General features: G+C 36.9%; 1 protein-coding gene across 2 annotated transcripts in view; it reads left to right on the top strand.

Annotated features, from left to right (window-relative positions):
* The window catches only part of LOC145687852 (RUN domain-containing protein 1-like), a 46,874-nt gene that overhangs the window by 12,265 nt on the left and 13,064 nt on the right, over positions 1-21,545 (top strand). For both annotated transcript variants that reach the window (XM_081761334.1, XM_081761333.1), the window contains exons 2-7: positions 2,102-2,165; positions 4,594-4,744; positions 10,135-10,228; positions 11,100-11,234; positions 14,529-14,694; positions 17,953-18,047. In XM_081761334.1, the coding sequence (XP_081617460.1) occupies positions 2,102-2,165; positions 4,594-4,744; positions 10,135-10,228; positions 11,100-11,234; positions 14,529-14,694; positions 17,953-18,047 (705 nt within the window). The remainder of the gene's footprint in view (positions 1-2,101; positions 2,166-4,593; positions 4,745-10,134; positions 10,229-11,099; positions 11,235-14,528; positions 14,695-17,952; positions 18,048-21,545) is intronic.

The raw sequence follows: 21,545 nt of genomic DNA, 5'->3' as shown, positions 1-21,545 counted from the left end.
AGAGGAAGTGACCATGTTACGCAGCCATACAAAACAACAGGCATGATTATCGTTTTGTATATTTTAAGCTTCAGATTCCTCGACAGAATTCGCGACGACAAGAGATTTCGAACCGAATACAGGGTGGCCACTCACCTGGAAAACCGTGAAAAGTCAGGGAATTTTTTAATTCTGGAAAAGTCAGGGAATTTTGATGAAAAACATGGAATTTTTACTCGGAAGAAAATTTACGTTCTGCTGTATTCCTAGCCATTTAGCCGGTTTATTTATATACGAAATAGCTTTGGTCGCTGGGGGCTTCGCCCCCAGATTTCTCCTTCCTCCCAGGTTTCGTTTATCTAGCTCTGCTGGTTTGGGCTGCGCATACTTTCTTCATATTCTTTTGTCATTTAGTGCTGCCCATGAATTGAGCTGGAGCGAAATCGGGACCATTTTGTAATTAACACACTTGTTTAGTTCGATGGCTGCTTGATTTCCAGAATTCGCTCGGGACTGCGCCCCTGCATCCCGTTTTGGTGGTCACGTGATTAATATAAAGGCTGAACGATAGTGTGTGGAACACAAAATGTGTGGAATTTTGGTTAATGCGTGTATTTCTATGTGGAATCAAAAACTGTGTGGATTCCACATGCATTTGTACTCAGTGGCATCAGTACTTTTTGCGCCACACGATTAATTGGCCATGCTTTTTTACAGATATTTGACCTTTTGATCACCAATTTGAAGTAATGGCATTCCCCTCCCCCTAGTTTTTACACCCAATTCCGCTACTGCATGTACTATTGTTCTAAAAAAAAAAATCAGCTTCAAACAAATTTTTCTGATTTCTTAAAAGCACATTTTAATGGTGCTCATTTACTTCAGTTCCGTTGTTTTGTTACACAATATTTCCCATCTATGTCGACCTGTTCCCCGGTTGCATAACCACCGCACGCCACTGCTGGCACGACAAAACCTTTGGGACCCGGGCCTACCTAAAGTTGTTAATGCCGGCTTTCTAGACCGAAGTCCGCTACTTCTTAATACAGGTAGCTCCATAATTGTCCTTTCCATTCATTTGTGACGTCAAAGAACGATAGCATAACCTTGTACTGCAACATGACAGAGTTGCTAATAAGCACACCTGGTGAAGATATTGTATATTTGTTGTTAAATCCGGAGAAATATTTGATTACAAATTAACGAATAATAAGTAGATAATGAGTAGAATAGTTTCTTGATTTGAATTTTGCAATTTTAAACCGATTTTATGTAAATTCTGTAATGGTGTTTTTCCAAGAAAATAAATTTAAGAATTATTGATTACTTATTTTTTAAACATATATTTGTTTAAAAAAGAAATGAAAATTTCAGTCAAGGAAGTTGAGGATTGTCGCAGGGTGCGGGCTCCACCTCCATTGGCCATTTCTTAGCTATGGGCCTGGATCAAAATATCATGTTTTCGAGGAATTCATTTTCTTAACACATGGACTTCTTTGCCGTATAACTCACATGATTTGTGTTTAATAATGGTTTACGGGTTTGCAGGGCCGGCGACAGGGGAGGGGGAATAGGGGACAAATGCCCGGGGGCCTGGAATCACAAAAGAATAATTAAAAGCAATAATTTTACTGGAATTTAGGGGTTCGTGTTCCTGAGTTGCCCAAGGTTCCTATATATACCAATTTTAGATATCTCTAGAAATTTTCTGGAAAACCGGGAAAATTTCTGGAAAAGTCAGGGAATTTTGAAATTCCAAATGAGTGGCCACCCTGGAATAGTAACATGAATTTCTTACATAAAACAATGTAATATGCAGCATTTTAGTCCGATATTGAATTGAAATGTTACCAGGAAGCTAAACATCATGGCAAAAACCACAAATGCGTTTGATGCAAAAAGGACGTAAACTCGCTTACGCCTTTATTACATCAAATTCCTCAATTGCTAAGTAGTATTCTTCGATACTAAACTTTGCACTATCAATTAAGTAAATACTTGATTTCTTTTAACTAAAAGTAAATAAAATAAATAAAAAATCACATTGAATAATGGGATGTTTACTGCAATGTGCATTTAGGAGAGAGACTAAAATCTGATGAAAATTCTATTTTAATTTCAGGTATGCCGTTTTAAAATTGAAACAGACAATCGGGATCTTCAGCGCAGCACCAAATTGCTTGAAGGTAACAGAATTTTTTAAATTTCACAATATTTCTATTAATAATAATAATAATAATAATGTTTTTGAATAGTTTAGAAGATTAAACATTCATGTCTCATATTCAGCTCGTAAGTGGGCGAATCCTTTCTTAAACATTGTGTGGACACATTATGAGAAAGTACAAGGCAAGACTTTACTATAGGCATTTCATTCAATTGACTCATTCAATGAATCGATTCCTTAGAAACTGATTCCACGGAACAGTTTCCCAACTGTTCCGAAAAACTAGTTCCTAAAGAATAAACTCGGAAAGGTTCTACCACACTGATTACAAACCAGATTGTTTACTTTCTATATGCAATTTCATAGAGAAAGGAAACAACTTGCTTCATAATCAATATGGTAGAGCAGCGTTCTAGAACTTTCCACCAATACCCCACTCTTGAAAAAACATACCAGAAAAATCTGCACGAAATATAAAACAGAAATCGCGTTAAATCATACTACAAGGGGGGGGGGGGCAAAGCAAAAATTATATATTAAAATACATTGTACTACAAGAGGGTCAAGCCCCCTAACCCCCCTAAACCAAAAAATACATATTAAAGTAAATTGTACAAGGGGGCAAGCCCCCTAACCCCCTCCAAACCACTACCTACATATCAAAACTTAAACAAATATATAAAAGAACAACATACCTGAGACTAAACTGAAGTGTACAGTTCACCAGCATGCTTCATAAAAATTAAATATTTTTCACCAATTCTCGCATCCTTACAAAATTTTTGACACCATAGATAATATGCAAATTGCAATATCATGGACTCAGAACCATGAGTACAACTTAAATTTCTTTTCAAATGACACCAAAGATTTTCTATATTTTGCGGGTAGTCACAACTTACTGGGTCAACGAAGTTTGAAGAACGGTTCACTGTCAAATGATGCCATCCATCAATCTTTATCTAACTTTAAAATTCCTACTGAGAAACAAAAGCGGTAGCTATTTTTTTCACTATTAACCACCAAAGCTCCTAGCCTACCCAAATTTAAATTAGCGATTTCTTCATCCTCATATAAAATATCAACACCGTTTGCCATTAAACCGCCCGCGCAAACCATACACAGCAGGGAAGAGAGCACAACCTACAGCAAAACAGAAGAAACATCACTGACACACCACGCCTACAAACACACAACCGCATGACGTCACACCCAACATTCCATACAAGAAGATCGAAGGTACGACGTACCAGAGAAATCATGTTCTAAAGACGATTCACATCAACAACCAAATCACTGAATCAAAGAATCAAATGAACGATGAAATGCCTATAGTAAAGACCTACCAAGTACAAATTTTATTTTTATATTCTTCATTCAAATTTTCATTCAGGAAATGGGAATAATCATATGTATTCAAATTCAAACAATAAATTAACATTTTGGAAACTACACATAGAAATAAGCCCATTTACTCTGTAAACATACTTTTTAAATTAATGAATATTAACTGTAAATTTGGAAGTGTTTTTAAGTCTGTTTTTGCGAAATTTTAAATCCCTATAAAGCCCTAGCAACCCAGCATCGATGAGGTGAAAAGTTCGATATTCAGCACAACAAAATTATAGATAATACTTTGTTTCCACCTGATCGAAATACGCCATATGATGACCGTAGTATTCGACAGCAAGGTACTTGGATGTGCATTACTCCGTGTCTTACTTGTGCCACCACTATTGCAGAGGCCTCCAAAATTTGAATATTTATGATAACCTAACGTCAAGGGTTCCTACAAGTCAGGGAAGCTTAGGGAAAAGGACTGGAAATCAGGGAAATTTTACAAAATGTGTTTTTTCTAACATTAATGGTACACCAATTTCAGCTTAATCAACCATTATAATACCTATTTTTGTGGGTGGTAAGTGGAATGTACGTATGAGCAATTGATTACTATTTTTCTCTATAGAATAAATTTTCTCATATATAAATATTCACCGCTATTTATTCCTTATTTATATGTTAACGTCATGCGATACCTGTCACCAAGGTCAGGGTGAAGTCAAGGAAATAGATTTCTCTAGATCAGTAGGAACCCTGAGCTTTCTTAGTTTGTAACACTGCATAACATATGTGGTATTGTATGTTTTCCTTTTACATGAAATATATAATAAGTGACGTGTCAAACAATGTCACCCTTCCGATATTTGCAGACTATAAAATTTCAGCGTTTTTTGTCCATTAGCTCAAAAGCTAAGGGCGTATCAAAATAAATGTTACTCCCCCCTCCTGTATATAAGGGACAGAATGTCACATACAATATTTCTGACTTCTCTTCCACACTGAGGAACAACTTAAAGGAGAAAGGCAAGTAAACACAAATGGTGGAAAATTAAAAAATAACGTAAATGCATGACAGAGCACTTCAAATTCGTTGCTTCTGTTTTCAGGAACCTGGGCATTTGGAGTTATGGAAGATACTGAAGCGAATAGCGGCGCTGAAGATCCTGTGTTCTGTGACGGCCAGCGAACCGGCGAACAATGGCCTCCTTTGGGCGCAAATGATACAGATGAGCAGTGCATGAGTCATCACACTAATGAGTAAGAAACACATTTGATCCTTTTTCAAAATTAACTGTCTTGTGTTTCCTTTTGTCTACAACTGTCAAATTCACATCTCTGAAGAAAGGCGTTTCTCTCTTTTCATGGAAATTAGAAACATGAAAGTTATAGAGAAACTAATCTTTATGGAACTTCATTACTTATTCTTTGTTAACCCCCACACAGCCAAGCAGCCAAGCTCAAAATTATGACATAAACGGTAAAGTGAGGGTCTAAGTGATCCCATTAGAAATTGTATCAAATTTGTTCTTATTGCCTTGTTTTCTTTACAGAACTTCTGTTGCGGTGTCTACATGTCTATTTTGACTTGATAATGTACTGTTAACATATACATGCAACTCCAAATATTACTTTCATAACAAAGATTTAGTAATATATTTTTTGTGTTAATATCTATATTGTACATCTCGCTACATAACTTCTTCGCAATTTATCCTTTTTTCATTCAGATTTTATGCACAGTTGTTACACTTAACAGCTGTTACAGTCTTTCTGTACCTCCTACATATCCATCCTTTACAGCTTTCACATTTAATCTTTGACTTTGTATCCTGGTTTCTGTCGCACATAAAACAACTTGCTCGTTTCACTTTTTCTCAGTGTCATCATCAGACACATATTTTAGGCGTGTTCCAATAAAAGGTATTATCAAAGCCTGAGGAACGGCGTTTCTATGTCTCTTTTGATAACTCTAATATACAGGGTGTCTCAAATGTCCCCCTGACATAGAGTAACTGTTATCATCAGAGTTACAGCAAAATGTAAGAGGGGAAACCGTCTCCAAATATGATGTTTTCAATCTAAAGTAAAGGAACTTTTTAAATAGGACGAGCCGTTTGGGCTGTACACTCTTTATGTGCTCAGTGTTAAATGAAAATGCTAAGTTGCCATTTACCTGGACCCACAACATAAGTGAATGAAGTTACTTTCTTTTATGGTAACGTGTCAATGGCAAGCCCCCATTTCATTTTAGTTGAGGATGCTTTCACGTGTCATGTGCACACAATAGTGTAAATTATTTTATAAGATTACTGACTAGTTGACTTGTTGGCTGGATGAGATAGTACAGAACAACAACTTCCAAACAGCAGATCAGGGTCAGAGCTGTTGTTAGTCCATCGTTTGGATTTGATTGTTTGTTAGAAGAGAAAGTAATGTTCTACGACGTGTTTCTTAATACAAGTGTGTTTTGACATTGACCTCTGTTTGTGTGGTTAAAACAATTCAGAATATTTGTAATTATGTATTTGTTTGTGTAGTGTTCGAATACTTACTGGTGGAAATAAATTTAAGAATTCCCGGATCTGGCCCAAAGTTAGTTCACAAGGTGGTGATGGGAGGTGATAGTGGTCCCAACATGGGATTTATGTGCCCAAATCATACAGTACCCATCTTAATAGCACTGGAACCAGTTCGAGCTATACACAAGCAGCTGTTCAAGCAGGTAGCGTATCGCAGACGTTCATAATGTTTGTGGTATGCTATCACGCAATCGCTGGAAATTTTGCATAACTGGATGATGTTTGTTGCCCGAGTCTAGCTTACGATCAGGTGCCATTCCACCATCGGTTAAGGTACGGAGATCCGGTAGGCCAGGATAGGTGTGTACTGAATAGAGTATGTTGTGTTTCCCTTAGTGCTATGGGGCTGTCTGTTATCCAACTGGAGTATGGAGTACTGCAAAATGTCGAGAAGAGGATTGATGTCGTAGATGAAGGATGCACTATTTATGCTCCGTATAGAAAAACTAAATTCGAGCGGGATGTGTACCTTAATTACTTCATATTAGAATACATGTATCCTGTGTAGCGAGTGCCTTCACCTTTACGTCTATGGACACACAAGCCTCCTCCACTGTGCGAGACAGAAGGTACTTTTGTTATTGGATACTATCGGTCCTATTCGCCTTGCCACTTCAGTCTTTCCAGGCTCATCGAAGACGTTCTTCGTCATGAACGTCTGATAATCGTGCGCGTACACCGGTCTCTACAATCGATTGTGTAATGCTCGTACGCTCACATGGAGGGCATCTGGACAGAGTGACTGGCGGCCCGAAGAGCATTGTTCTGTCCAGGAGTTTCCCGGTGTTTAGGGAGGACATTGTGGACTCCATCGATGGAGCATTGACACTTCACGACTCCGTAATGAACATTCTTCCTCTCGCAGTTCCACTGTATAACCAAGCTTCAAGTCACTTAGCTGCTCAATATGCGTTCACCCTGTCGTTGCAGTCACAGTGTGTAATCCACACACAAATACAATCACGTTGTTCGACAACCTCTCAACTACTAGCAAGCAACATACATTCTACACACATACATTCTGTGCGGCAAGTTTATTTCGAATAGGACTTTATTTGGAATGTTCTTAAATGCGCTTGCAGCAGTGTACTTTGGAAGTGAGATAGATTTATTGCTCTAGTGTAGATTTGTACTGTAAACTTCCTGTGCTTCAGGAACTTCGTTACTGTCGTTTTGGAGATACCAAACGCTGTATGAGGCGCTGTTCCATGTTTGTGACCCGTTACGATGGCTTATTTCTGTTGTTGTTTTAGGTCTCTTGTTTTTGCCGTAGTCCCAAATCTAAGAGGGAGTATTTACAATTTAAAATAAGGAGTAAAATTGACAGAAGATATGAATACAAACACAAACCTGTTCGATTTTTCGCCAAATCGAAAAACTGTAAAAACATTCACGATTTTCTCCTTGTCCATTGTCGTTACATACCAAAATGCAAGGAGAATTGGCCTTTGTTTAAAATTTTGAGCGCAATCTGCACTCAAAAAAATACCAGGCTCGTAAGTTCGGAGGCAGTTTTTTTTTTCTGCCGGTGTGCAGTACCGGTACTTTGCTTGATTAAAAGTACAATTCCTGTTGCCATTTTTTATTTTTCTATTTATAAAATGACTTTTTAAATTTAAATCTATTTGAAGACTAGAACAACAGTATATTATGTGCGTTTAAAATGTAATAGTATCAGTAGTTTCGACCAGACGCCAATTTTTTTCACTTGTTTAGATTACGCAGCACCCAAATGAGAAGCAGTTCTTTGTTTTCGTGAATATCTTCACGAAAATAGTCTCGGACAAGCTATTTCCTCTAAATTACACTTTGCTCATAACTGTGCGAATGTGAAAGAGGTTTTCTCGTGTCTACCATATAGCAGCTTCATCTAGATCTTTGTGCTTGTACGAACAAATTGTGCAGTGAGATTCATCAAGATGGTAGGATAGGACTGTCTCTCACACTATTTAACTCCAGAAAATACATGGACTCAAAGCTGCTCCGAGGTCACCATTCTGCGGTTGATGCCGAAAGCAAGACATGATGTAGAAGCAACTAGGATATGTTGGACGATATAATAAAAGGGTAAAACTTGTAATAACATACATACTTAGTTTTTCTTAAAAACTACCGAGAGGTAATATGGTGCCTTCCATTTCAATTCAGGCAGAGCATGTACCATCACCATCTCCGATATTGTTGAAACTTTTTTTATAGTAACCAGGCATGTTATTGAGAGACCCAATTTTTTTGTTTTGTCCAAAAAAAATTTTCCCGCCAAGTAATGGGCCATCAAAGACGGGGAGTACAATTTATGAATTGTAGAAGACTTCGGAGCCCTACCATTCCGCTATGGAGACAGGTAGAGTTATAATTCTTGTTGTGGTATGTAGATAGGAATATAATAAACTATATTTTATTATAGTTTGGTTTGCGCATGCGTATCTTTTTGTACATAACGAATGAACGTTGGCTTATCTGAAAAGTCGAAGTTTGCGAATTTTTTTCGAGCACTTCCGGATCGAATTTTAAAATTCTGTTTTCTCGGTTGATAAGACCTAGTTACCCGCTTTCAGAAAAAAAAAAATTGCTTTTATGTGCAACCGTTTTGTCGCAAAAAAAAAAAAATCGAGAAATTGTAAAATTTTCAAAAATTACCATTTTTGGGCGCCATTTTCTCGAAAACGCCATATTTTTAAAATTCTGAAATTTTGTCAGATGGTTCAAATTTACATGAATGAAAAACATACCAAATATCATTCTCGACCAATGCTTCATGAATTAACTACAGCCTTTTGAAGTTAGCGAAGTTTCGTTAACTTTGATGTTACAGTTGGCAACACTGGGAACAATAAAAGTGCAACTATTTGATGATGTTTGTGGTTCACATTCATTAAATGAAGAATAAAAGGTTTTCCTGACTACTTTTTATTATTTTGATCAAAAATAGTCACTGAAATAGTAAAATGAGCCTCCCCTACTCCTCCGGTTTCTTCAACCGAAGTAATCTGAGATGGAAATTATGATAACGAAACACACACATTTTAATTTTACTTGAAACGACCATCCAATAAATCCAGATGATCTGTAAAAAGCCTGAACTATTACCTCAGTGATGATTTGGAGTGCTCCAAAGTCTCAATTAAGTGCGATGTCATTACAGTGATCGAACCATTTATTCTTCATTTAATGAATGCGAACCACAAACATCATCAAATCGTTGCTTTTTTATTGTTTCCAGTGTTGCCACCTGTAACATCAGAGTTAACGAAACTTTGCTAACTTCAAAAGGCTGTAGTTAATTCATGAAGCATTGGTCGAGAATGGTATTTGGTATTTTTATTATTGATGTAAAGTTGAACCATCTGACAAAATTTCAGAATTTTAAAAGATGGTGTTTTCGAGAAAATGGCGATTTTTGAAAATTTTACAATTTCTCGAATTTTTTGCGACGAAACGGTAGCACACAGAAGCGATATATATATATATATATATATATATATTGTGACAGCGGGCAACTAGGTCTTACCAACCGTGAAAATATAATTTAAAAATTCGAACCGGAAGCGCTCGAAAAAAATTCGCAAACTTCGACTTTTCAGATAAATTGACGTTCATTTGTTAATTTATGTACAAAAAGATACGCATGCGCAAACCAAACTATAATAAAATATAGTTTATTTATATCCTTATCTACATACCACAACAAGAATTATAACTCTACCTGTCTCCATAGCTGAATGGTGGGGCTCCGAAGTTGACCATTTTCCATGTCTTCTACAATTATTCATAAATTGTACTCCCCGTCTTTGATGGCCCATTACTTGGCGGGAAAATTTTTTTCGCCAAAACAAAAAATATGGGTCTCTTAAAAACATGTCTAGTTGCTGTAAAAGAGTTTCAACAATATCTGAGATGGTGATAGTACAATTTTATTTTATTTTATTTATTTATTTATTTATTTATTTTTTTTGCCTGAGTTGAAATGGAAGGCACCCTATTATTTTGACCGGCACTGTATATTAGTTCCTTTTATTTGTTTAAGCTTTTGTTTTTCTAGTTAATGTTTTTGTTGTTGTTTTTCAGTGATTCTTGTGAAAGAGAGAGATTAAGGGACTTGGAAGAAGAACAAGAGCTTCTAAATTCTTCGCTTATTGCTCTAACAACACACTTTGCTCAGGTAAGGAGTACTCTACAACTTACTCAGTTGACGTGGGAATGGGTTTATCAGGTAGGTTTTCGAATAGCATTTAGAATATTTGGACAAGTAATCAGCCTCCACCTTTTTTCCCCCATTTGAAAATTAATCTACGTGTTGAAAATTTTTATTTCATCTATCCTTTGTTTGCTTTTTATTTTTCTTGTCATTTCACGATGTGAGTAGTTGAAATATTATTTTAAATACAGTAGACTATCACTAATCTGCTCACAAGCTTTTGTCGAATTACAAGATTTTCAGAAAAATAATAATAATAATGACATACTAACTGTAATGTGGAGTGTAGAAATTTTGACAAGATTTTACTTTGACTCGGACAGTGTCGTCAATTAGTTCTTATAGCTTCAGTCACTTCCCGGAACTGTTTGTGCCTTTGGTGCTGTCACGTGGGATATAGTCCACTCTTCACACACAACTTTATTGATTAAAAAAAAAAAAAAAAAAAAACGATTTACTTATGTTATGAAACAGCTGAGCGAGCAAAGGGGGTTAGAAACCCCGCAGAACTCGTTTTATTCTACCTTTAACCATATGATAATACCACCCTGACATTACGTCACGATCGAGTGGATCAACTTCAGTGTGATTCCTAAACTGCTCCGGGAACCGGGTCAGATGAATCGGTTGCAGTCACTGTCCGAGCCAAAGTTAAAACTCGCCGAATTTTTTAGTAGTCTTGTGTTTCTTCGCTTGAAACGACAAAGTGACTATCAGAAAATTCCCGATTATTGGATGGGTTGAAGTAGTATACAGCCAGATTATTGGATAGTCTATTGTATAGCCTTTTTTAAAACTATTTTTTTCCAGATTGGTGTTTATTTTTGATTTGTAGGTTCAGTTTAGATTGAGGCAAATAGTAGACGCTCCGCAACACGAGAAGGAAGCTTTACTGAAAGATCTAGAAGAATTTGCATTCCGAGGAATTCCTGATATCTGTGACCAGAGAGTTTTAGAACCTCTATGTTATGTAAGTAGTCAATCATTCCATCATCTTTGCTTCTTATCAAAACAAAAAGTAACACCGAAAATTCTGAATCTTTCTCAATTGCAATACTGAAAAAGTTTGAGCCCACTGGGAATCGAATCCTAGACACAACGCCTGCTAACCACACGGCTACGCAAAAGCATATTTCTAAACTAGGTTTCAATTACCCGGGTACCGTATTTACGTTTATATATAATGCTAATTTTTTCATCCAAAATTTTAGATCTGTAGGGGGCGCAGTATACACGGAATATTTCTGACAACTCTATCAAACTTTGTTTTTACTAAGTCATTGGCGACAGCACTTGAATTTCACGATAAAAGTGCATGAATATAGAAGTAGTAGGTAAAATGTGTGAAATAATTGCACTTCACGAGACCAGTTTGTGTATCGTGATCAAATTCAGTGTAATTACTTTCGCGTGTTCTGCCAAAATGACCGAAGAAAATAGTTAAACCGATTTTCTGCCGTTAAATTAGTATGCTCATCTTACATGGGACTTATATATATCGGGTGTTCTGAAAATGGCTCCCATGGACCACAGAGCACTATTCTACAAGTCAAAACCAAATCTATCTATCTATCTCTCTCTCTCTCTCTGTCTGTCTCTCTCTCTCTCTATATATATATATATATATAGATAGATAGATAGATAGATAGATAGATAGGTATTTGTATACTTTTCGGGTCTTCGTCTCGAGACGCAAATTGCACTATATGGCAACGTCGCAAATATATATATATATATATATATATATATATATATATATATATATATATATATATATATAGTAGATCTACCATAGAGTAGATCTACCAATCCATCAAATATTTATATCGATTGTTTCCATATGTCAGCTAAAGTCGATAGCTGTTGAGACTAGCACCATATATTAGCGTAACAATCGATGTAACTGCTTGATGAATACATAGAGCAATGCTAATTATTCCAAGTTAATCTGTGACGTTGCCACATAGTGAAATTTTGATTCCCTGTAGCGGCAGAAGGATGCTCCGGAGGGTATACAATCACATAGCAGTTTTAGAATACCCGATATATATATTCACTATCGAAAGTAGGATGCACATTATACACCAGGGTGTCTATTTTTACTTGAAATAGTGGAAATTAGTATCGATACTGGAAATACTGAAAATATACTGGAAATTGCCCGGTTTGCAGTAAATTAAAGAGTAAGTCTCCTTTAAGACCCTTCAAGGTGGCAGTTCCATTATCAGGTTGTAGGTGATGGTAGCGCTAAGTGGCCGATTAGTAAAAAAACTAGCTAGTTCGAGAAAGAAAATGTATTTATAATGTAAAACCTTAATTTCGAGATCAATCAGAAGTATGATTGGTAGTGAGATACTCATCAGGAAGCAGAACTGACTCTTTGCATAGGAAGAGCACAACTGTGGAAGGTTCCAAAAAAAACTGATGTGATCAGAAAACGAACTGAAAGCAAAGCTGTCTTCAGGGAACAATAGAAGAAGCAGAAGCTTTGCAAACAGAAATGGACAAGTTGAGAGAAATAGTCAAATGTTAACTTTTGACTTATTTTATATGCAGTTTGTATTTTGTGAAGTGTCAAGACAGTAGCATGTACAAGCATAAATATTAAACACGATACTCCTTGATATCTGTAATTAACTGGTCTTCTACTTAACAATGTTTTCTGTACCAAATGTTAAACAAAAATGTCTAAATATATGTAATACGGCGAACCACGTGAGAAAAGAGTTGGCTGAGAGTGGAAGCCAAAGAGCGCACACACACACATAAATACATAAGAGGAATAACTCCCGAAGAAGAGAGTAAGTCCAGAGAATACTTGATCTTCTATTTTCTTTTTCGATTTTAATCCACTAGTTTCTATGCACGTTTTGTATTAGAATATTGAAAAAGCCTTTGCTTTTTCTTCAACGTAGGCTGTTTAATATCACAGCATACAGTCCTATGTGGCACTCAGTTTTATTTCACTTCACCGTATTATACTGGCAATTTTTCTAGCAGGACATTAGATTTACTGGAAATATCCAAATCAACTCCTGTATACACCCTGTACACGAATAAATACCGAATTTATTTCTATCATGTTCTTGAGGATAAAGAACACTATGATAATCTCAAATGAATGTTGGTGGGGGGAAACTAAAATTTCCACAAAACTTACATATAAATTGGTGTTTTCATTTCATGACTACCTAGTTCCAATTCACAAATATCAGAGATGAGTTCCGTTCCACTAATCCACAGTCTCTTAATTTCTACTACCTTTTGTTTCGCGCTAGCTACCATAAGTTTTATATATATATATATATATATATATATATATATATATATATATATATATAGTCTACTTTAAGTGAATTGGTAAAGGTACACAATGTTATGTATCGGTTGAGTTAGTGTGTGTGATTTATGCATAGCCACTGCTTCTTACCGTGCTACTGTTAACAAGCATTCCATATTGAGTAGTGGAAATTTGTCTCAAATCGTGTAAGCTTCAAAAATACTTTAGCACTGAGAGGTAACCGGGGGATGTAAGGTTCAGGATGTGTTATGAAATTGCACTGAAATGCTGTATTAAAAAGAATGTATACCCATCGTTCCAAATAATAGTGTTCAATAACAAAAGTAATAGTTTTCTCGTAGGAAACTTCTATTTGGAAAGGCTTACATGTATTATAGGCGGGAACAGTAATCAATTATCCAGAATGGAACTGTCATTGTGCTGTGCGTTTCATTTATTATATGCATTCACTTATTGGAGATCTTCCGCGACTCAATTATTCAGTGATCTCTATTGGCCCAGGTTGATGGATTAAAATATTTTCACATACGATCGAATGGCATGTTTTAGTGTAGATCCAAGTCTCATGTGCTGAAAAGTTACATTGAAATGGACTGTTGTAAACCAAACTAAAATTCCTGGTGTTCCAGTCCACGAGAAGTCTGCCAAACTGGTTTTAGTTGGGTGATGATGTGTAGTTAGCATTTCAGCTCCCGTGGCCTTCTAGATCTGAGTTTGCTTTTTAATTCAACCACCTTCGCAGTTTCTTTACAGTGAGGTCAACTCTCAAAAAGTCTGTGGCTGGTACTAGAAATCAAACCTAGGAACATGTGATAATAATTAAACTAGACGAGAACACTCATAATATTTTTTGTAGCATGTTTTACTAAATAATATGAAGATAATTGCTCTGATATTCTTACCCTCAGCTAAATGTTTGTTGGCTGCTTGTTATGTTAATATGTATTTTATTGTTCATTGAAGGGTGGAGATGATATTGAAGAAAAAATGGTAGCACAAAAGAGACGACAAAAAGAGTTGATCGAGCAATTAAAAACACAATTAGAAGATCTAGAGAAATATGCATATGAAACAGGAGAAGCTGGGCTACCACAGAGCGTAGTGCTAGAGCGACAGAAAGTTATCATTGGTAAGTAAAACATTTTAGCTTTGTAGGAATTAACAACTACATACTTCGATTCACTTCAGTCATTAGTATCGTATGGATAATCCTGGAATAGAACTACTTGTCATACAAAAATATTTTTAATGCAAATGAAGATACGAAGAATAATTATCATTCGAACACCTACCAAACTTCTCTTTCCATAACTAAATGTATTACTGTTGCAATGTTTGTATATGTATATTGTAAAATTCTCTCAGTTTATGTAAGGTAGAGCAGTTACTGTACACGGGAATTTGGACTTCCCCTTCACCTTTTATTATAAAATGATCCACTTAAATACAAATGCATACAATAAGTAGCTCCTCTAATACTAATCTAATACATGAAAAGGTACCCAATGACCAAGCGTCTTAGGGCTTTTGTAGGTGAGGTTCCTCTCGGTGACCGGGCGTCGTGAGGGAGAAAGGGAACCCAATGACCGTGCGTCTTAGGACTTAAGGATAGGTATCTCTCAATTGACCAAGTGTCGTGAGAGGGTAAGGTAAACCCAATGGCCGGGCGCCTTAGGGCGTAAGGATAGGTATCTTTCAATTGACCAAGCGTCGTGAGAGGGTAAGGTAAACCCAATGGCCGGGCGCCTTAGGGCTTAAGGATAGGTATCTCTCAATTGACCAAGCGTCGTGAGAGGGTAAGGTAAACCCAATGGCCGGGCGCCTTAGGGCTTAAGGATAGGTATCTCTCAATTGACCAAGCGTCGTGAGAGGGTAAGGTAAACCCAATGGCCGGGCGCCTTAGGGCTTAAGGATAGGTATCTCTCAATTGACCAAGCGTCGTGAGAGGGTAAGGTAAACTCAATGGCCGGGCGCCTTAGGGCTTAAGGATAGGTATCTCTCAATTGACCAAGCGTCGTGAGAGGGTAAGGTAAACCCAATGGCCGGGCGCCTTAGGGCTTAAGGATAGGTATCTCTCAATTGACCAAGCGTCGTGAGAGGGTAAGGTAAACTCAATGGCCGGGCGCCTTAGGGCTTAAGGATAGGTATCTCTCAATTGACCAAGCGTCGTGAGAGGGCAAGGTAAACCCAATGGCCGGGCGCCTTTGGGCTTAAGGATAGGTATCTCTCAATTGACCAAGCGTCGTGAGAGGGTAAGGTAAAGCCGGGCGTCTTAGGGCTTAAGGATAGGTATCTCTCAAGCGACCAAGCGTCGTGAGAGGGCCGGGCGCCTTACTGCTTTAGGTGGTTTGATCAACGTGGATAGATTGATGCTTGTTGATGCGTGCTCCTTTCTTTTATCTTGGAGTGTCGGCTACCCTCGGTGATCTTAGTCTTGCCGACTGCTGGCGAATGCGGGCGACTCTTCTTAGGGTCCGTCGTCTGGGTTGTTTTTGTTTACTATTAACACGTGTAATACACACATGGTTATCGCATGTTATGGAGACATGCGGAACCTTACAATATATCTCCCAAACATCTTCTATCCTTATAAATAAACGAAATTTTTCAATAAGTTCTCACTTTTATCAGTAATATGATTGGTACTGTGTCTACATTTTCTTTCAAATTTCACTCAAGAATAAACTATATGATAAATTTTTCATCTTTTTATAACAAATGCAAAATTTAGAGCACTATCAATTTGTTGTTAGATAATAATCTGTATCCAAACAAATCTTACAGAAAAAATGCACCAATAGACTGCAGAATACTTTGTATATTGTATAAGTATACTGTTTGTGTTCAAAAATGTCTCCATTATTTATTTTCGTTCGTAAGTAAAGCTCACACTGTGAGGAAACCAACGCCTGGGATTCGAACCCGAGCATATAAGTTAATTATCTTTATTTGGAAGTGGAGAACAAAATACACACTTTTATTTGAAGTTTCAGCCCAAACAAGTTGTGTCCATGTTACATACGAAATAAATCTATCAGCTACATCACTAAGCTATTGTGTATAACACGCATCTATCAGTACGCGACAATGATGATAATGTTGTTAACCTTGGTCGAAAATCTTCTCAAACACTCAGTATGCGCAAGAATATACTATACACTGGACAATATGCTGTACTAATTTAGAAACTTCATATTTGAGAAAAGCCAGTTGTTTCAGGTGATTCGTTCATATACTACTTTGGTATAAATGTCTTAGATTTCAGAGTACGCAAAGAAGTTTTGCGCGTAATCCAGCAGATATAATTTTTGTCGCTGGTATCTGTGAATACCGTAAATACACTGTTTCTGAAGAATCACATAAAAACACTAACTCGAATTCTATTTCTGTTGAATAGGGCTTTTTGGATATCTGGTTAACGTACTCATCTTCAGCGCGGGAAACCCGCTTTGATTTCCACTGGCAGCCCAAGTGGTTCGGATTCCACGTTGAGCTGTAGGGTCATGTGTCATATAACCTCGGTGCTGGAAGGAACACTAAACAACCAACAAAGATAAATTCATAATGGAAATTCCGACCCTTTTATCGTTATGGTAGTAACCTCTGCCACAGATGAAATTATCGAACGGACAATCAAAATTCGCTATCTTGTTTTGTGTATGATAGGAACAAATCCATCGAAAAATTTTCTTTTCTCGCGATTAGATTAGCTTCTTGATTTTGTGTTAAACCTACGATTAGATTTGTAGCTCTTCAGCATTGTACCATACGTAGTCATATTGAATACAAGTAAAACAATTAAAAATCAAAAGAAAGAAAAAAAACTGTTTAAAGCAGAAATCACAGTGGAGTAGACTGACTGAATACAGTTTTCCCAGGAAGTGCTTAACTGACACTATAGGAATAAGCAACATGGAAAACCGATCATGTTTCAATTAGCTTACTGTCACAAATTCCATTTGTCCAACGAGAGACCGAATTTGCTTTTTCCTGAATCCAGCAGTCAGTTTTTTCTTGTCTTTTTCTAAGACTAAAATATTTGACTAAAATTTATAACAAGAGAAATCTCTTAATCTATTGAATAGTCACTACACACTAAGAACTGGGTGAATTTATGTTGTAGCCAAAGTGTTCACTGTAACAAAAATTTTGTGCTTGTAGAATACCGGCAGATGTTCTTGTGTTGCCTAAATCAGTATCTATTTGCAGATAAGTGCAGGAGTAGAATAGAAACTATGAAATGGAGTTGAATTGTATCACTGTATCATCCCCTTTTGTTAAGAAGTTATTTAAGCTTTCAGTATTTATGTACAAGTAATCGTTGTAGTTGAACTATATTTTCGTGTTACTAATATTTAAGTACTTTGCTTCCGTATTCCTTTTTCAGATCAATTGAAGGGAAGATTGAATCTCAATGTTGATAATATGGACAAACTTACTGTAGATGATCTGCGTAGTCAGGTGGATTATGCCATAAGTCAGGTAAGATGTTTATTTATTCACTAACTGAAACGCTGTTCTATGTACGGGTAGATTAGGTATGTGGAATGATTTGAATTCCTCCCCCCCCCTTAGGATACGCATTTCAATAAAAATGGGATGATAAAACCCTCTAATGTATTTTTGGCATAAATTTTTGATCCCCCATATCCACAATATCTTTCGTGTAATCCGACTCTGTGAGTAGTGCTTCTGCGGAATTTTATTATTATTATTATTATTATTTGATTCAACTGCGATGCCTTGTACTACTGGGGAAATAACTTTAAGTTAAAGAAATATTTAGTTTTTCCGTGAATTGATATTTGAGTAGATGGTTAGACTAGAACGGGTACCTTTGTTGTAAAGGGTCCATTAGTTGGTTGCCATATGCTATATAAGCTTGTTGATGATTAACATCGTGTCTGGGATTTGATCAGGGTTTTTCCATTTTATTTCTTTAATCCAGCAACTGTTCGTCACTCCCTTGCATTGTGATTGATTCATCTCGCTTTATTCTGTAGACAGCATCACAGAACGTTAAATTAAAAATTTGTGCCTTTAGGGAAATGAGATCATATGGCAAGACTAATGCACACGAATGTCTTTGCAAGGGGCACGGTATCTCAGTGGTAGAGCGCTTTCTTATGGTGCGTGGGGTCGCTGGTTCGATCTCGGCCAAGTAAGTTTGTCGTGGAGAACATCTTATCTGTGGATTTTCTCCCACTTTCTCATTCCATCATTCACTTGCATTAATCAGTCTGTTTTGCCTCAAAGACATAACTGTGGGATGTTAAACTCAAAGACTTCATTTTTTACGAGTGTCTTTGCTGCGCTGTTGTACAGTTTCTCGTGACATCACTGAAGTCAAGCAGTACTGGGTCTGGCCAGTATTTTCGAAAAAAAATGAAATCTTTGAGTTTTACGTCCCACGATTATGCCGCTTAGGCTAAAGGAGACGGTGATTATGAGAAATGAATGAAATGGTGGAATGAAGAAAGTGGGAGGAAACGGGAGAACCCCGAGAAAACCCACGAGAACGGTGTTTGTCCACCACAAAGTCCACACGGCGCAAGCTGGGATCGAACCAGGGACCCCAAGCACCGGAGGTGAACGCTCTACCACTGAGCCACCACTCCCTCCGGCCAGTATTTTTGTTGACCATGAGAGGAAAACCATATATTGTGTAGTATTGGCTGTACGGCGTTCACCCAACGTGTTGAAGACAATTGGGGAACCACTTGAATGAAAGAAGTGGCAGACAAGAAGGTGATCTAACAAAGACGATGAGACTACTCACCACACATTCCCCAGCCGAAACAGGTGGCATGTTCTTGGATGCGAGATAGTATGGAGGGGAACGCCATATACTCGCAGGATCGTTCTGGCATGGGCTTTGTACCCATTACCACCGAATTCTGAATCCACGTTAATAGTAGGGTGTGTCCTTCATAACTTCGGTGTCGTGTAAGGATTAAGACACAAGCACTAAAGGAAACAAAATCCGGCTAGTCGACTTAAGCCTTTCGGAGCTTGGTGCCAGGGAATTCAGTCGTAAGTCAATTTTTGCCACAACATTGTTTTTGTGTTCCAAATTTCGTAAAGTAAGGCTAATAATAATATTTGGGGATGCGCATGGCATAATCTTCATCGACTATATGAAGAAAGAAAAAATAATACTTAGCGAGTACTATGTTACATTATTGGACAAATTAGACTAGAGGATAAAAAAAAAGATCATGTATATTGATTTATAGTATTACTTCTGCTTTTTTTAGAAAGCGGTCAACATTGACTTTGCTGTGTCTGAATTGTGTTAAGATGTTTGATATCATCTACTTTAAAGTTACGTTTTGATTAATTTTCAAAAATATTAGTATGTCGATCCATCCATTTTAAGGCTATTCTTACTAGGAAAATACTTTAGACGGTGACTGTGCAACTTGAAAATCTCATATTGAGTGTTAGAGAGCCTAAAGGGAGTTTTGAAGTATTTCTTATTCGAAAGTGTAATTTTACTGTTTGCTTTTGTAATTTTTGTATGAGTACTATTGCTACAGTATTTGTCTTCCTCTTGTGTGGTGCAAAGCATGTTCCAATGTTTTATAGGTATAGAGTCTAAATAACGTATTCGAGAATTTAACTCTTCACATTTTTGCTATAAAATGTCATAAAATTTTACAAAGTTCTTGTAAATATATGTCTCTTTAAATGTTTCCAGTGTATAGTAATATCGAAGCCCCTCGGCACACGACGGGGCCTCGGGAAATAAAGTATATTTGCCGTAGCCGAGAACGACCATAGACGGGATCGGTTATACTCTGTATTTCATAGCAACCCTGGGAGTAGGTATTAAAGGAAGTCTCCATAGCCCATGGAGGCCTCGGGGAAGGTTTTGGTAGACGAGTGTACTGGCAGTGATAATTTCTTGGTTCCGTCGTCCTTTTTTTATAGCCATCTCCTTGGAGGGTGAACCTATTAAGGAGTTATCGGCTTTCTTCGTATTTCTCTGAATCCTTTTCGTTTCTTCCTGGAGATGGTCTCTTTCTGTCGTCTCGCACAGTTTGTAATTGTAAAAGCACGTGTTTGTATTGAAAACATGATTTGCAGTACGTCTGGGTATATTGACTCTTGCAATATTATTAATTCAAGTAATGAATTGGTTATTGGCAGTGCCTTTTTTTTGTGGAAGAAAATCTGCCGGTACTCACCATGTCTATGTTATTATAGCAACTTACACTTAACATATTGTAAGACCTACACTTTTAACATATTGTCTCTAGATCTCTTCTTGCTTTAGGTACCAATCCATAGAATGTCAGCACTGGAACAGTCATGAGTTAATCCACATATTTGCTAGGATTAAACACTGTGAGAGACGGTCCTACTATCCTTATAAATATCAGTGTAAAACTTGTCCGTACTGGATGAAGTTATCTGAGAGAACCCGCTTTCATATACGTGCATTTTCTGGAAGATATTGCAATCGTGACCAAAGTGTGCTTAGATTAAATAATATATCCGCTACTTTATTTTGCTAAAAATAGTGGCGGAAACCGTGAACTTGTCTAGTGTAATCGAAATTTGTCTAGTGTAACGACTGCAAAAGCAACCATAAAAATTCAAACAAGTGGACAAAATAAGCAGGTTATGGAAACTGTTGATTGTATTACACTTTGAATACATATAATAGACTGTTGTTCCTGTCTTTAGATCGATTTAAACTGAAAATTTCCTCTTATACTACGAAAATAAAAATGGATAGAGGAATGGCATCTTTTAAACTTCACAAAATAGGTATCGGTTCAACATATCATTGCGTACCGGTTATAGGCATACAAATTATTCGACTAACAGAATTTCTTATACCCGTTTTAGATTATAAGTTTTATGTATTAATATGCTATTGATGAATACTGTTTTGATTTTATTTATTTATGCTTTATCTTTATTAGCAGTACAAAAATTTCACATATGTGATTACTTCTTTTCTTATCTTGT

The sequence above is a fragment of the Thermobia domestica genome, chromosome 6 (genome assembly GCF_964235325.1).
Source record: "Thermobia domestica chromosome 6, izTheDome1.hap1.1, whole genome shotgun sequence".
NCBI classification, from domain to species: domain Eukaryota; kingdom Metazoa; phylum Arthropoda; class Insecta; order Zygentoma; family Lepismatidae; genus Thermobia; species Thermobia domestica.
Note: the sequence above shows the minus strand (reverse complement) of the source record. Positions and strands in the feature narration are given on the sequence as shown.